The following is a 16,404-nucleotide window of genomic DNA, read 5'->3' as shown; positions in this document are numbered from 1 at the left end:
GGGCGCCTATAGTCCCAGCTACTTGGGAGGCTGAGGTTGGAGGATTGCATGAGCCTGGGAGGGTAAGGCTGCAGCGAGCCATGATCATGCCACTGTCCTCCAGCCTGGGTGACAGTAAGACTCTGTCTCAAAAAATAAGTAAGTAAGTAAAGGCCAGGCGCGGTGGCTCATGCCCGTAATCCCAGCACTTTGGGAGGCCGAGGCAGGTGGATCACCTGAGGTCAAGAGTTCAAGACCAGCCTAGCCAACACGGTGAAACCCCGTCTCTACTAAAAATACAAGAAAATTAGCCGGGCATGGTGGCGAGCACCTGTATTCCCAGCTACTCAGGAGGCTGAGGTGGGAAAATCGCTTGTACCCAGGAGGCAGGGGTTGCATTGAGCTGAGACAATGCCATTGCACTCCAGCCTGGGCAAGAAGAGCAAAACTTCATCACAAAAAAAAAAAAAAAAAAAAAAGAAAGTAAGTAGATAAATAAATAAGACTGCTTCAATTTGCTTTTCAGGTTTGAAAAGGCCTCTGTGGAGTACCAGGAACACCTGTGTGCCATGACAGGTGTTGATTGCTGCATCTCCAGCTTTGACAAATCGGTGCTCACCTTAGCCAATGCTGGGCGTAACAGTGCCAGCCCGAAACATTCTCTGAATGGTGAGCGTTCAGTATTTTTAAATAAAGCAAAAGTTATAGTAATATATTTCGTACTGATGATCTTATTTTATGTTTTTAGGTTTCTGTGCTCTTTGAAATATTTCTAATTGATCTGAATCTCTTCTTATTTTATAAAATACTTTCAGGTGAATCCAGAAAAACTGTGCTGTCCAAACCGACTGACTCTTCCCCTGAGGTTATAAATTATTTAGGAAATAAAGCATGTGAGTGCTACATCTCAATTGCCGATTGGGCTGCTGTGCAGGAATGGCAGAACGCTATCCATGACTTGAAAAAGAGTACCAGTAGCACTTCCCTCAACCTGAAAGCTGACTTCAACTATATAAAGTAGGGCTTTCTTTTTCCAGTTATAAAACAAATTTCCAATAACTATGATGTTTTTCCTATGGCAAGAAAATATTAAAATTGGTCATATGTAGTAATACAAAATGGTTATATATCTAACTTACTGCCATTATGAAAATGACAACAGGAAACTGACGTCAGAGGTGAGGGAAGGTATTTGTGTAATGGGAAAACACTGCTGAGATAGTCATTTGGTATTAATTTTCAGAACCTGTTGTTCTAAAACCTTAATACAGTTTGAAGATTATGCCAGAGTGAATATAAAGAAAAATTTGTACTGCTTTAGAAAGAATCACATTTGATGGCTTTGTTTCTAAATGAGATCTGAATATATCAAAAACATTTATTCTAATGAGGACAGAGTTTGTGAACATCTGTAAATTAAACTTTCTTCTCATTCCTCTGTGCTTTTATTCTGTAATTCAAAACTGAGCACTCACTCTGCTGCAGACATTTGGCTGGGAAGATAAAGGTCATTAGACTTTGTCTGATACCCTTGCCTTCTACTGCTAAATGGGTTAATGTGTAATTGCTTCACTGAGCATGTGCTATGACCCAGGCAGCACATAAAACAGACACAAATTCCAACCTTTTAAAGCAGAGATTAGATAAAGAATATTGATAGAAGGATTAATTGAACCTCACTCACCTTTTCTGTGCCATAAGGAAAGCAGTTAGGTAAAGCTGACCTTCTTGGGAGGGAAGACACAAGGTCAAGGCATGCCCATCAGGATGCCCTGTGGCCCTAGACCTGATGTGAGAATGGTGGACTTGGAGTATTCTGGAAATAGCTGGGAGGCCTGCGTGTTTAGGAGCGCCTTAAACAGTAGTATATAAGGGCAGAGAAGCTGGGAACGGAGAAAAGAACTTTGGCTGTTATTCTAGTAACATTGAAAATTTCAGGTGGGATTTGAACAGAGATGTGTTGTGGTCTGACTTGGTGGTTCATTCTGCTATGGTGAAGAGACTGGAGGTGGGGGGCAAGTATGGAAGCATGGAGACCATTAATTTGTGGGGGCAATGGTAGAGGGAAGAGAAACAATGCTATTAACTGGAGTAGGAGCACACAGAGAACAAGCCATGTTTTAAGATTTCTAATGAAACGTGCAGATGAGATTGTTGGGTAAGCTGTTAAGAATTGGATTTTGAACTAAGGAGAAAGTCTAAGCTTGAGAGATTTGCAGATCATTAGTACACAGAAAAGGCCCTCTTTCCTTTTCAGTCTCTATACTCTGGAGCCTTTGTAAGCAACCAAACCAGAGAGAAGCCTCTGAAGAATAGTGAGTGAAGAGGAAGGCAGGCCTGGGTCAGAATCCTAGTTTAGCATTTTTGTGAAAGGATAGAAGAGGAGGCCATTCAAAAAAATACAGGGACATTGAGAAGGGAAGTGCCCTAGATACAGGACATCCAGATGGGAGTAGTCAGCCTTGTCAGATGCTCTAGGGATTATAAGGAAAAAGAGTTTTGTAGAGAGACAGAAGAAGCTAGATTGAATACTATTGAGTGGTAGAGACATTTGAAAATGAAAAGCTTGAGGTAAGTTATTTGGTCAGTGAGTTTTTCTTGAAGTCGAGGATAGGAAGCTGTTGCTGGAGGGAAATATGAGATGTTTATTTTAAATGTTGGAGAGATTATGTTCTTTTGGCCAAGGGGAAGGAGCCACTAGAAAGCAGAGGTTGAAGAAACAGGAGAAAGAACATTGATAGATTAACTGGCCCTCACCTTTTCTCCACCTCAAGGAAAGCAGTCAAAGTTGGTATAGACAGAATTTTGGCAGTGTATGGTGGATTGGGGGTAGGGGTAGAGGAAATTAAAGCCTATTTTTTTTGTTTATTTGTTTTTCTGAGGACTGAGTCATTAGCTGAAAGCATAGGGCATTATAGAGCATAGTGGGGACTTGGGGAACCTGCCACTGGAAAGGACTTAGGACCTTTTAATGGCAGAAATGATGAATGTGTTGGCAGAAGTTCATCAGTGCCCAGTACTCAAGGGTCCCCCTGAGAAGCCAGTGGTTGCACTGATCTAGGTAGAATCAGGCACAGAATAAGTCAGGTGATGTGCCTTTCTAGCACTGGCCTCAGGCTGAGTTATAAGGGAAGTTACACAGCGAGAGGGACAGGCAAAGATGGAAAAGAGAGAGAGTGAGAAACAGTGTCTTCTTCCTGGCTGGAGAGCCCGTGTCATGAAAATGGGGACAGGGTAAGGGATCTGAAAGGAGCAGCATAGAAGCTGGGAGGATGAGGCCTGTCTTCCTGGCATTGATGCTGCAGGACTACAGGAAAGAATTTCAGAGGTGTCATTATTTTTCATATAAGCAGATGAAAGAGAAGAAGTCTTTGAAAAAAGAGAAGTAGGTGAAAAAGGGAGAGACGGAGGGATGCCAGCAGTGAAAGAAGCCAGGACTGAGATACAAGATTGTGATGCTGGGAGAGCTGCAAGGGCTCATGCTGTAGGTGAGGAGTGAGGCTGCACAGGGAGCTCACTGGTAGCTTGGAGAGAACTGGGTGTCAAAGTTGTCCTGCAGAGATCTACTGTCAAGTGTGTTAGGCTCTGAAGAGAACAGGCTGCAACACATGAAAACAGGAAGGAGACGCGGGCGAGTCAGCTCCACTGAAAGTCTGTAGCTGTGACTTTCTGGTTTGCCACTCCAATTTGAGTACTAATTAAGTGGTAGTCACATCTTCAACATAAAAACCAAAATAATGGCATCCTCGTGGAAGGAATTTTTTCAGAAAAATGCTGTGTACTTTGCTGTCTTCCTAGGATTTGTTCTGTTTTTGTTGGTTTGTTTTTTTAATGGTTCCACAGGCTGCATAGGAATACAAGCTAACCAATATTTTAATTACAGATCATTAAGCAGCTTTGAGTCTGGAAAATTTGTTGAATGTACCGAGCAATTAGAATTGTTACCAGGAGAAAATATCAATCTACTTGCTGGAGGATCAAAAGAAAAAATAGGTATTTGAGAAAATAGTTTTAAAGTTATTTTAGTGGACAAGTTGCTCAAAATGTTTGGCTTAGTATATTTTACTGGAAAATCTGGAAGTTATTTTACATTTTTGGGGGGGGGGCAGAATCCCATGTGAAGCAACAAATTTAGGGCTGCCCTATTTATGTTTGATTTGGGAAATGAAAAGTAGTTAAAATTAAGTCAAATAAAAAAAATGGCCACCTTAATACTTTGAGATTTATCTAGCCATTTTGTTTGATAAAGGACAAAGTAGTGTTTCAGCTAAATATTTTTCTTGATTTTCATCTTGATGCGGCTCATTAATTTATCACAAATAGAACACTTTATAAAATGTTATTAAAAAGTTTAATGAGTATTCTGGATTGATCAAGATTTGCTAATGCAGGTCTAGATTTGTCCCCTTAAATAGTAGATTGACTTACCGATTTTCTTTTTTGTTGAGACAGAGTCTCACTCTTTTGCCCAGGCTGGAGTGCAGTGGCACAATCTCAGCTCACTGCAGCCTCCGCCCTCTGAGTTCAAGTGATTCTCCTGCCTCAGCCTCCTGAGTAGCTGGGATTACAGGTGTCTGCCACCGTGCCCAGCTAATTTTTTGTATTTTTAGTAGAGACGGGGTTTCACCATCTTGGCCAGGCTGGTCTTGAACTCCTGACCTCGTGATCCACCCACCTTGGCCTCCCAAAGTGCTGGGATTACAGGCGTGAGCCACCACGCCTGGCCTCGACTTACTGATTTTTGAGCCTTTGAAGGCAACTGCTTTTTAGGGGTCTGAGGTACAGTAATTTTATATGAAGTATGATTTTTATATAGTTCTCAGTAATGCTTATAGTGTTTAACTGCCTTAAATATTAAAGGAGCTGTTCATTGGTGATTAGTTTTTAATAATGCCAAACATAAATCAAAATTTATAATAAAAGCACATTAACTTAATGATGTTTTATTTAACTTCTGTAGACATGAAAAAACTGCTTCCTAACATGTTAAGTCCAGATCCAAGGGAACTTCAGAAATCCATTGAAGTTCAATTGTTAAGAAGTTCTGTTTGTTTGGCAACTGCTTTAAACCCGATAGAACAAGATCAGAAGTGGCAGTCTATAACTGAGTAAGTTTACTCTTACGGAGGTAAATGTACATTGTGTATATCATGTGATAAACATACATGGGGTGAAGAGGGCTGGAAGGAGAGTTACTAGATTACTAAATACTAGTGCTAATAGCTTCATTTTAGTTGTAGAAGTCATATGATATATGAATGCTGCTTGCCAACATAAACTGAGGTTGAAATGAAATAAAATGTAAAAATCCCCAAAAGCAAATGTCTTGACTTGCTAATATCATTTTATTATAGAGCAGGCTGCTCCTCTTACTGCCCCCTAACTTTGGATGTCAGTTTGATAGCATCTTATCAATTGCTTTATTCTTTGAGTGGTTATGAATTGTAATTTTTATTAATTGGCAGTAAATATTTTGTTTCAGAAATGTGGTAAAGTACTTGAAGCAAACATCCCGTATCGCTATTGGACCTCTGAGACTTTCTACTTTAACAGTTTCACAGTCTTTGCCAGTTCTAAGTACCTTGCAGCTGTATTGCTCATCTGCTTTGGAGAACACAGTTTCTAACAGACTTTCAACAGAGGTCTGTATATTTTTACAAGCACACTCTTATGACTATTAATGGTCATTACTGTAGAACAAAGACCTTATTTTTTGAGTTTTTTGAAACAGGATTTGTAGCTGGGCAAGCTAGTAGATCCAGAAATCTAACATGCTGTTTTCAGGCAGTCTTTCATTTGAGAAGTACATGGGGCAGATGGAAGAACCTGAGATAATCTCAAGGATGGCAAATTGCTCAGTTTTTTTCTTCTATTTTTGGGGTGGGAGGTGGTGTATGTAAAGACAGTTCCTTTAGGCGGATTACATAAATTTTAGATTTGCTGCAAACAAAGATCTCTCCTCTTCATCCTAAATGGGGTAAAGTTCAACCAGAGATGGGGGCTTCTGAATGAATGATGATCTTCGAGAACTTCATTATAAAGCATTAGTTGTAATGTTTTTCTGCAGTCTGCTTTATAGTAAATGTGCTGTGACTTTTTTTTGTTATGTGCTTTATTAAGTATATTGATAAATTAGACTTAATATTCTGAAGAAGATTTCCCTTCAAAACAAAAGGCTTTCTCTTACTGTGTGCTTGCCTCTTGTGAGTAGAAGATAAATGATGTAAGGGTATAGTGTAATAGATAAAACTACTGCAATCAATCTGAAGTAGCCAAACTATATTGCAGTCTTGGACTTAAGACTTGCTATATATCTGCAAACATATCAACAGCCTGTTTTATGTTGAGTAATTTTGGTTTTTCTCTGGCAGGACTGTCTTATTCCACTCTTCAGTGAAGCTTTACGTTCATGTAAACAGCATGACGTGAGGCCGTGGATGCAGGCATTAAGGTATACTATGTACCAGAATCAGCTGTTGGAGAAAATTAAAGGTAAGTGGTTTTTTTTTCTTGTAAGAGAAAATTAAAGGTGTTTTTTTTTAAATTTTGCTTTATTGAGGTTTATATTACACATTCTAAGTGTATGGTTTGATGAGTTCTAACATGTCTTCACTTGTGTGACCACCAATACGATCGAGATACAGAACACCGTCTTACCCCAGAAGGTTCCCTTGGGATCATCTCCTCATTTGCCCCTGTCAGCAGTTACTGATTTGCTTTCTGTCACTATGGATTAGACTTGTCTTTACTAAAGTTTCATGTACGTGAAATCATAACAACATGTTCTCTTGTGTTTGGCTTCTCTTGCTCAGCATGATATTTTTAAGGTTCACCCATATTGCATGTATCAGGAATACAATCCTTTTTATTATTGAGTAGTGTTCTATTGTATGTATATACCACAGTTTATTTCTCCCTTCATCCTTTGCTAGATTTTGGGGTTTTTTCACATTGCGCTATTCAGTATAAACCTGCTCTCAACATTCATGTGCAAGTCTTTGAGTGGACGTATATTTGTATTTCTCTCGAGTGAATGCACCTTGTTGGGTCACGTAGCTTAACTTAAAAAAATTTTAATCATTGTGGTGCATATGTAGTGATTATTAGTGATTATCTCATAATTTTATTTACATTTTCTTGATGATTAATGATGCTGAGTGTATTTCATTTGTATTTTAGTTTGCAAATGTTTGTTCAAATTCTTCACCCATTTTTAATGAAGACATAAGACTTATTTTTGTGTTCTGAACATAAGTTCTTTGTCACATAAAATGTGCTATGAATATTGAGTTTTAAATACTCCAAATGAATGGCTAGAGAATTACTATTTGTAGAAATATTTATATGTCAAAGGGATGCTAACAATTTACTTTATTGCTCTAAAATAGAAAAGTTGCCAGAATGCTGTGGAGTTTTAGTGGAAAACATGATAGCTGGTGTTACTGAGTAAATTTGAGTGTTAAATGTCAATGTAAGCTAACGGCCAAGATAGGGACCACTGCAGAGTGGTTACTTGCAGCTGTGACTCAACTGGTCCTTCACTGCCAAATATACCTGGGGTTGGATCATTGGCCTGATGTTTGCAAATTGAGGAACCTTAGGGCAAATCAGTGAACTTCTGAACTGCTTTCCTCTTCAGTTATATGGGGATTTCCCCACTTTTGAGATACTTGTAAGGATTATATGAGATGAAGAGATGAGACAAGGTATATAAAAGTCCTAGCACAGAGCGTGTCATATAATATGGCTTCACAAGTACCCTCATCTCCTTTCCAGTCCTGTTTTTTTTTTTTTTTTGAGACCATCTCACTCTGTTGCCCAGGCTGGAGTGCCTCTTCATTTTTATTTCTTTATTCAGCAAGTATTGATCAAATGTGCTTTGTACCAGGTACTGAGCTCTATGTTGTGATATAATGGTGATCAAGGAGATTGTAGATTCTGGCAGGGAAAACTGACATCAAACACGGTGACCCAACATAGCAAGATCCTGTCTCTGCTAGAAGAATTTAAAAAATCACCCGGGTGTGGGCTGGGCGCGGTGGCTCACGCCTGTAGTCTCAGCACTTTGAGATGCTGAGGCGGGTGGATCACGAGGTCAGGAGATTGAGACCATCCTGGATAACACGGTGAAACCCCATCTCTACTAAAAATACAAAAAAATTAGCTGGGCATGGGGGCGGGTGCCTGTAGTCCCAGCTATTTGGGAGGCTGAGGCAGGAGAATGGCATGAACCGGGGAGGCGGATCTTGCGTTGAGCCAAGATCACGCCACTGCACTCCAGCCTGGGCAACAGAGTGAGACTCTATTTCAAAAAAAAAAAAAAAATCACCTGGGTGTGGTGGCATGTGCCTATAGTCCCAGCTGCTTAGGAGGCTGAGGTGGGCGGATAGCATGAGCCTGGGAAATGAAGGCTGCAGCGAGCTATGATCATGCCACTGCACTCCAGCCTGGGTGACAGAGTGACACCCGGTCTCAAAAAACAAACCCACAAGAAGGAACAGCAAATAACGAGGGCACCTGATTTAATCCTAGGAATCAGAAAAAGAGTTGTGGGGAAGTAACATTTAAGCTGAGAGTTAAGGAAGATAAAGATGAGGAAGAAGGCAGGCTGACTTTGTTAGAAAAAACATGTGTGCAGGCCAGAGAAAATAATGATTCTTAGTTGACTCAGTTCACCTAAGAGAGAGTAGGAAGAGATGGAGCGCTGGATGAGATTGAGATTGGAATTGAATGGTGGAAGGCATCAGTAACAAGCCGAATTCAGGAGTTTGGGATTTGTCAGAATGTCAGTGAGAAGTCATCAGAGGCTTTTAAGCAGGGAAGTGAAATGTTCAGATTTACCCTTTGTGTAATGTCACTTCAGTTGCAAGTTGGAAAATGGATTAGAAGAGTATAAGAATGGGGTCAAAGGGACCTAAGTTATGCTGAAGTCTCTGCTAAAGAGGGTAACTAGGGTGGCAGTAGGGAAAGAAAAAAGCAAATGGGCCATGAGGGTTGAAAGTAAAGTCTGTGATGGCGGCCAAGTACTTTCACAGGCAGCCGGCTCATCCTGTGCCCTTCCTTGAGAAGGGGAAAATGGAAAAAGGGAGTAAAAGATTTGGAGGGTGGTGGAAAATGAGCTCCATTTGGCATGACTGACATTAGAGGAAACACTCTTGAAATAAATAGAGTGTAGATGACCAGTTGGCAGGTGGGATTCAGATATCAGGTCTGGGTGAAGATTCAGCAGTTGTCAGCATTTCTGTGGTAATTGAAGACACAGGAAAAGATGATGATGTCCAGGGAGAGTATGCAGTGGGAAAAGTAGAGAGCCTAGGACTGAGTCCAAGGAGCACCGGTGTTTAATGGATGAGTGATGGAAGAGAAAGAGACTGAGGATTCTTCAGCAAGATGGGAAGAAAACCAGGAGAATGGTTGAAGGGCAGAGAGTACTTACAGAAGAAGTGCGGGGGGATGGTTTAGCCTTCCCTGCTTCCTTGCTTTCCCTACCCGTTGGCCCAGGCTTTTTACCAAAGATTCAGAAACTAAAAAGAAATTTCTTGAAATGAATGACTTGACTTTACTTCATTGTATACATTTAATTTAGCAAAACCTGTTCATTGTATCTCAAGCACTGTGCTAGCTGCTAGGGATTTGAGGATGAGTTATCTTTGTTTCAGGAGGTGGTGCAGAAGAGGGATAGTTGGGGAATAATTTTTTGGCCATGTTTCCATGCAGTCTGGTTTAGACAAATTAGGAACTAATAAAACGTTTTCCTCTCTTCAGAACAAACAGTCCCAATTAGAAGCCATCTCATGGAATTAGGTCTAACTGCAGCAAAATTTGCTAGAAAACGAGGGAATGTGTCCCTTGCAACAAGACTGCTGGCACAGTGCAGTGAAGTTCAGCTGGGAAAGACCACCACTGCACAGGATTTAGTCCAACATTTTAAAAAACTATCAACCCAAGGTCAAGTGGATGAAAAATGGGGGCCCGAACTTGATATTGAAAAAACCAAATTGCTATATACAGCAGGTTAGTAAAATTAATTATGGTTAATACATGAGTATAATAAAAATCATGTATATGAATGTTACTGTGTATGTATGGTATAAGGTAGTAATAGCAAAGTTGATCATTTCCAGCTGTTGCAGAACATTTGCATCCTGAATAATAAGTTGCTTATTACTGACTTACCTTTATAATTCTGTGCTTTTAAAAGAATTTTGTTGCAATGTATTAAAGTAAGAAGTATTTCCGGAGATCATTGATCACTGAATTTACATGTTTTTTTAACTTTATTATTTTGGGCCAGGTGCTTATGCTTACAATCTGAGCACTTTGGGAGGCCAAGATGGGAGGATTGTTTGAGCTTAGGAGTTTGACACCAGCCTGGGCAACAGAGTGAATTTCAGCTATACTGAAATTCAAAGAAATTAGGGGGGTGTGGTGGAACATGCCTGTAGTTCCGGCTGCTTCAGGGGCTGAGGCAGGAGAATTGCTTGAGCCTGGGAAGTTGAGGCTACAATGAGCCCCGATTGTGCTACTGCACTCCAGCCTAGGTGACAGAGCGAAACCCTGCCTCAAAAAAAAAAAAAAAAGTTTAGTATTTCGGCTGGGCATAGTAGCTCATGCCTGCAATCTCAGCAGTTTGGGAGGCTAAGACAGTAGGATTGCTTGAGCACAGGAGTTTGAAACCATCAACATGGTGGTGTCATCACCATGTTGATATTTGTTTCCTAATCCAAGTGCCTCCCTCCATCATTTGCTTTTAAAGGTTCTAAGTTCTGACTTTGTGGTTTTCTGTAGGCCAGTCAACACATGCAATGGAAATGTTGAGTTCTTGTGCCATATCTTTCTGCAAGTCTGTGAAAGCTGAATATGCAGTTGCTAAGTCAATTCTGACACTGGCTAAATGGATCCAGGCAGAATGGAAAGAGATTTCAGGACAGCTGAAACAGGTTTACAGAGCTCAGCACCAACAGAACTTCACAGGTCTTTCTACTTTGTCTAAAAACATACTCACTCTAATAGAACTGCCATCTGTTAATACGATGGAAGAAGAGTATCCTCGGATCGAGAGTGAATCTACAGGTAGAGTTGCTTTATTAGCTTTAGAATATTAATTTTAGAAGCTATATTTTTTTCTGTTTTAAAGTTTATAATGTTATGCTGGCTATAATTTTCCATAAAAAGTATATCTGTGGAAGTTGAGTTTATTTTATTGTTGGGAAATAACTAAAACATATTTAGGATCGAATGCCATTTTGGAAGTCACTGAACTCTGTCCCCAGGTATTTGCTTTTATGGACTTAGATGTTTTTGCTGGAAATAAGATCCTGCCCCTCATATCAAAAAATTTCACCTCACAATAGAAGGAGCAACAAAGATTTAAAATAGTTACCTGTGTTCCTGTTGATTGGTGGAACACAGAAACTATATAAAGATTCAAGTTTCCCATTCTGGTGCTAGTGCTAGTAACAGAAAGATACCTTACAGATAGAGTAGTTGATTCTGTCCATGTTTGAGTGCCTGTTGTGGAAGGCATAATTCCCCTGTTTTTAAAATTTGAGAGAAAATTTGGGAGATGATTTTCTTTGCTGAAACATGAGAATATACCTTAATTTTGTTGTTCTGAAGCCTAAGAGTTTAATTACTTACATTGGTGTTAATAATTTTGATAGAGTCTTGATATTCATAAAGGATATGTCTTGTGGTCATTATAAATCTTCATCTTGTCAGATGCACTGTAGCAGGCAGTGTCTTCACCTTTAACAAGGGAATAAAGATGTTTGCCTCATGAGTCTGTATGAATGAAACAGTATACTCATCACCTATTTATTATTTTTGCCAGAATGATTAAAGTGAATCTGATCATGAGGAAATAGCCAGTCCGATTCATAATGCAAGACATTCTACAGCACAGCTGACACCTGACTGTTTACAATGTTCAGTGTCATGAAAGACATCGATGTCTTCCACAGGAGATAATATAATCTTACTTGGGAAGCTAATGAATTCATTTCAACATACCAACCTTTTAGAGAACATAATTCATATTTGTGCCTTATCAAGTTATGTACAGTAATATTATGGAACTTTTGATTGCTTGCAGATAAAAACCTAAAATGCTAATGGAAATGTCGTTAGGAATTCATCAATGTAACATTGTTGAGTTCTTTTATTATAATTATTTTTTTGTCCATTTTGGCAGTGCATATTGGAGTTGGAGAACCTGACTTCATTTTGGGACAGTTGTATCACCTATCTTCAGTACAGGCACCTGAAGTAGCCAAATCTTGGGCAGCGTTGGCCAGCTGGGCTTATAGGTGGGGCAGAAAGGTGGTTGACAATGCCAGGTATGTTTAAATGTGTAGTTTATTTATGCATTGCATAAATAGATATTTAAATGTCTGCTGATATGGTAAAGTTTGGGTAGCTGAAATACTGATGACTTGTTTATTTTTATAGTCAGGGAGAAGGTGTTCGTCTGCTGCCTAGAGAAAAATCTGAAGTTCAGAATCTGCTTCCAGACACTATAACTGAGGAAGAGAAAGAGAGAATATATGGTATTCTTGGACAGGCTGTGTGTCGGCCGGCGGGGATTCAGGCAAGGAAAACATGGTGCTTGGGGCAAGATTGCTACTCCAAATCATTGATTTTGAGAAAATTGATCATATATATTTGATAAACTATTGAATGGGGCTTACCAATTGTTGTTGTAAATAAAAGCTTCTGCATTTTAAGATGAAAGTGAGTTATATTTTTCTAAGAAGAATATACTTTTGAGAAAATAAGGCATTTCCTTAGAGTCCTGTTAAAAATAGGTGAGTTGGCCTGGCACGGTGGCTCACACCTGTAATCCCAGCACTTTGGGAGGCTGAGGTGGGTGGATCGCTTGAGGTCAGGAGTTCGAGACCAGCCTGGCCAACATGGAAAAACCCCATCTCTACTAAAAATACAAAAATTAGCAGGGTGTGGTGGTGCATGCCTGTAATGCCAGCTACTCGGGAGGCTGAGGCAGGTGAACCACTTGAATGTTGCAGTGAGATCACACTACTGCACTCCAGTCTGGGTGACAGAGTGAGACTGTCTCAAAAGAAAAAAAAAGTTATTAAGTGAAGTTCATTTTAGGTAAATTAAATTTATTTTTTAATTACTTTTATCAGAAATTGTAAGTTCTTAATCCTTGGTTGTGAGCTTTTAAAATATGCCAGTGCACGAAACTTACTCCCAGATACTCTGAATGAGACGTGTGTGCGCGCGCGCGCGTGTGTGTGTGTATTTAAACTTACTAGGTGATGCTAATGTGCAGCCAGTGTTGAAAATGGACTAGATGATCTGCATAATTCACACTCTCTCCCCTCAGAGTTCCGTCAATTCTAGAATGCCAAAGCAATATATTATTTAGTTGCAGTCCTCAAAGGCATGGATTTTATTTGCCAAGCTAAGCTGTATCGATCAGTTCTTGCTGTAAACAGCAGCATATCTAAGTCTCTCCCTAAGCTGGTGTCTGATACACGCACAGTACTATGAAGAGAATGAGGTTTAGTATATGTATTCTGTGTACATTCAGCTTCAAACTTTTGAGCAGATTTTGCTTTTTTTTTTTGCAGGCATAGGCTGGATGCGGTGGCTCACACCTGTAATTCCAGCACTTTGAGAGGCCGAGGCAGGCGGATCACCTGAGGTCAGGAGTTTGAGACAAGCCTGGCCAACATGGTGAAACCCTGTCTCTACTAAAAACACAAAAAAACAGCAGGGCGTGGTAGTGGGCACCTGTAATCTCAGCTACTTAGGAGGCTGAGGCATGAGAATCGCTTGAACCTGGGAGGCAGAGAGGTTGCAGTGAGCCGTGATTGTGCCATTGCACTCCAGCCTGGGTGACAGAGTGAGACTTTGTCACAAGGAAAAAAAAAATTTCTGCAGGCAGAATACTGTATTGTAACTTGGAAGCATTTAAAGTACAATGAAACCCCAGAAAAGTCTAGTCTTTGCTAAATGCTTATATTCTTCTTCACTGGCTTCATATTAGTAAATGTATCATAAAGAGAAGCATACTGACATTGACTTACTGTGTATAACACTAAATGTGGGATAATTTTATCTTTTATATATGAGAAGAATTTTTTTATGATAGTCAAATTACATACCTTTTTCCCTTTTCAGTTTGTATTTAAAATAGCATTTTGTGCACAATTTTTCTTCAGGATGAAGATATAACACTTCAGATAACAGAGAGTGAAGATAACGAAGAAGATGACATGGTTGATGTTATCTGGCGTCAGTTGATATCAAGCTGCCCATGGCTTTCAGAACTTGATGAAAGTGCAACTGAAGGAGTTATTAAAGTGTGGAGGAAAGTTGTAGATAGAATATTCAGCCTGTACAAACTCTCTTGCAGTGCATACTTTACTTTCCTTAAACTCAACGCTGGTCAAGTATGTAGCACAGTGTTCTAAGAAAATTTATTTGGAAACTTTTTCTTATTAAACAAAAGTAGTGTTCTGAGTTATTTTCTTATTTATTCCCCTCATCTTTCACTCTTAGATTCCTTTAGATGAGGATGACCCTAGGCTGCATTTAAGTCACAGAGTGGAACAGAGCACTGATGACATGATCGTGATGGCCACATTGCGCCTGCTGCGGTTGCTCGTGAAGCACGCTGGTGAGCTTCGGCAGTATCTGGAGCACGGCTTGGAGACAACACCCACTGCACCATGGAGAGGTGAGGCCTGCATAAAATGTTTCAGGAAAAATAGTTTCTCACTAGGATATATAAGATTTCAAAAAGTGGTTTCCTTATGTTTATTATTTGAATGTGTAAAAAGAACAGCCAGATTAACTTCCTAGGACACCCTGCACTGCTTGTTACATCACTAGGACTTTTCCTCCCACCTTTCCAAGAAATGGGAAGCTGAAAGGCAGGAGCTTTTTATATACAAAATGAGTTTTGGAGAGGGTGGTGAAAAATTTTCAAAAGGTTTTATATACCCTCTGTAAAAATTGTCTGTGTCTGCCTTGTTTGTAGGCATTCACAGAAGATACATTTCTCCGTAACATTTTTGAGCTGCCCTGGACTTTGATTACAGCTCTGTATCTAAACCAACCTTAACCAGACTTGCGAATCAAGAACTATTGTGTATGGTTCTTTATTATCACAGGGAGAAATTTGAACTCTTAAAATTCGTACTAGTGCCGACACACATCAGGTTTTATCTGTTTGATCTACGATGCTGATAGTTTCTTCATAGTTTTAAATAACTTTAAAGTGTCTTTCTCTCTTCTTGTCCTGAAGGAATTATTCCGCAACTTTTCTCACGCTTAAACCACCCTGAAGTGTATGTGCGCCAGAGTATTTGTAACCTTCTCTGCCGTGTGGCTCAAGATTCCCCACATCTCATATTGTATCCTGCAATAGTGGGTACCATATCGCTTAGTAGTGAATCCCAGGCTTCAGGTATGGAATATTTAAATATTGCTACTTTGAGTATAAATGACTGTGCCAATAATTTTAGTGAGGTCAAAGTTTTTAAGCTTTATGTTCCAGAGTTGTTAGAGTTTGTAGGGTTTTTTTTTTTTTTTTTTTTTGAGATGGAGTCTCACTCTGTCACCCAGGCTGGAGTGCAGTGGCACCATCTCAGCTCACTGCAGTCTCTCCCTCCCAGGTTTAAGCAGTTCTCTGCCTCAGCTTCCCGAGTAGCTGGGATTACATGTGCGTGCCACCACGCCCAGCTAATTTTTGTACTTTCAGTAGAGTCAGGGTTTCACCATCTTGGCCAAGCTGGTCTTGAACTCCTGACCTTGTGATCCACTTGCCTCGGCCTCCCAAAGTGATAGGATTACAGGTATGAGCCACAGTGCCCGGCTGTAGGTTTTTTAATAGTAATAATTAGCATTTATTGAGGGAGTAACTACTATGTATCTGGCACCAGGACATGTGCTTTACACATTATCTGTAGCCTTGACAGTAATCCACCAAGACGTGGAGAAATGGAGTAACTCTGCCAGGCTCACTGAGCTGTTACTGGTGGATAAGAATTATACCAATTTTTGGCCAGGTGCAGTGACTCGCACCTGTAATACCAGCACTTTGGGAGGCCGAGGAGGGTGGATCATTTGAGGCCAGGAGTTTGAGACCAGCCTGGACAACATGGTGAAACCCTGTTTCTATTTAAAAAATTAAAAAATTAGCTGGGTATGGTAGCACACACCTGTAGTCCCAGCTATTCAGGAGGCTGAGGCACAAGAATCACTTGAACCCAGGAGACAGGTTGCAGTGAGCCGAGATTGTGCCACTGTACTCCAACCTGGGCAACAGAGCTAGACCCTGTTTCCAAAAAAAAAAAAAAAAAAAAGAAAGGATTATACCAAGTTTTGAACTCTGGCTTGAAGAATACATTATTTGTTAAACACTTATTATCTTTCTCCTTTGTATCTTCCATT

The 16,404-nt window shown here is 40.0% G+C and overlaps 1 protein-coding gene across 4 annotated transcripts in view; it reads left to right on the top strand.

Annotated features, from left to right (window-relative positions):
• Positions 1 to 16,404, top strand: part of SMG1 (SMG1 nonsense mediated mRNA decay associated PI3K related kinase) — a 115,475-nt gene that overhangs the window by 61,801 nt on the left and 37,270 nt on the right. For all 4 annotated transcript variants that reach the window (XM_055100222.2, XM_063598472.1, XM_055100224.2 and 1 more), the window contains 13 exons: positions 506 to 648; positions 795 to 996; positions 3,863 to 3,972; positions 4,940 to 5,087; positions 5,462 to 5,621; positions 6,351 to 6,471; positions 9,745 to 9,993; positions 10,768 to 11,052; positions 12,173 to 12,317; positions 12,430 to 12,568; positions 14,169 to 14,399; positions 14,509 to 14,686; positions 15,257 to 15,418. In XM_055100222.2, the coding sequence (XP_054956197.2) occupies positions 506 to 648; positions 795 to 996; positions 3,863 to 3,972; positions 4,940 to 5,087; positions 5,462 to 5,621; positions 6,351 to 6,471; positions 9,745 to 9,993; positions 10,768 to 11,052; positions 12,173 to 12,317; positions 12,430 to 12,568; positions 14,169 to 14,399; positions 14,509 to 14,686; positions 15,257 to 15,418 (2,273 nt within the window). The remainder of the gene's footprint in view (positions 1 to 505; positions 649 to 794; positions 997 to 3,862; positions 3,973 to 4,939; positions 5,088 to 5,461; positions 5,622 to 6,350; positions 6,472 to 9,744; positions 9,994 to 10,767; positions 11,053 to 12,172; positions 12,318 to 12,429; positions 12,569 to 14,168; positions 14,400 to 14,508; positions 14,687 to 15,256; positions 15,419 to 16,404) is intronic.

This window comes from Pan paniscus, chromosome 18 (genome assembly GCF_029289425.2).
Source record: "Pan paniscus chromosome 18, NHGRI_mPanPan1-v2.0_pri, whole genome shotgun sequence".
Lineage (NCBI taxonomy): Eukaryota > Metazoa > Chordata > Mammalia > Primates > Hominidae > Pan > Pan paniscus.
Note: the sequence above shows the minus strand (reverse complement) of the source record. Positions and strands in the feature narration are given on the sequence as shown.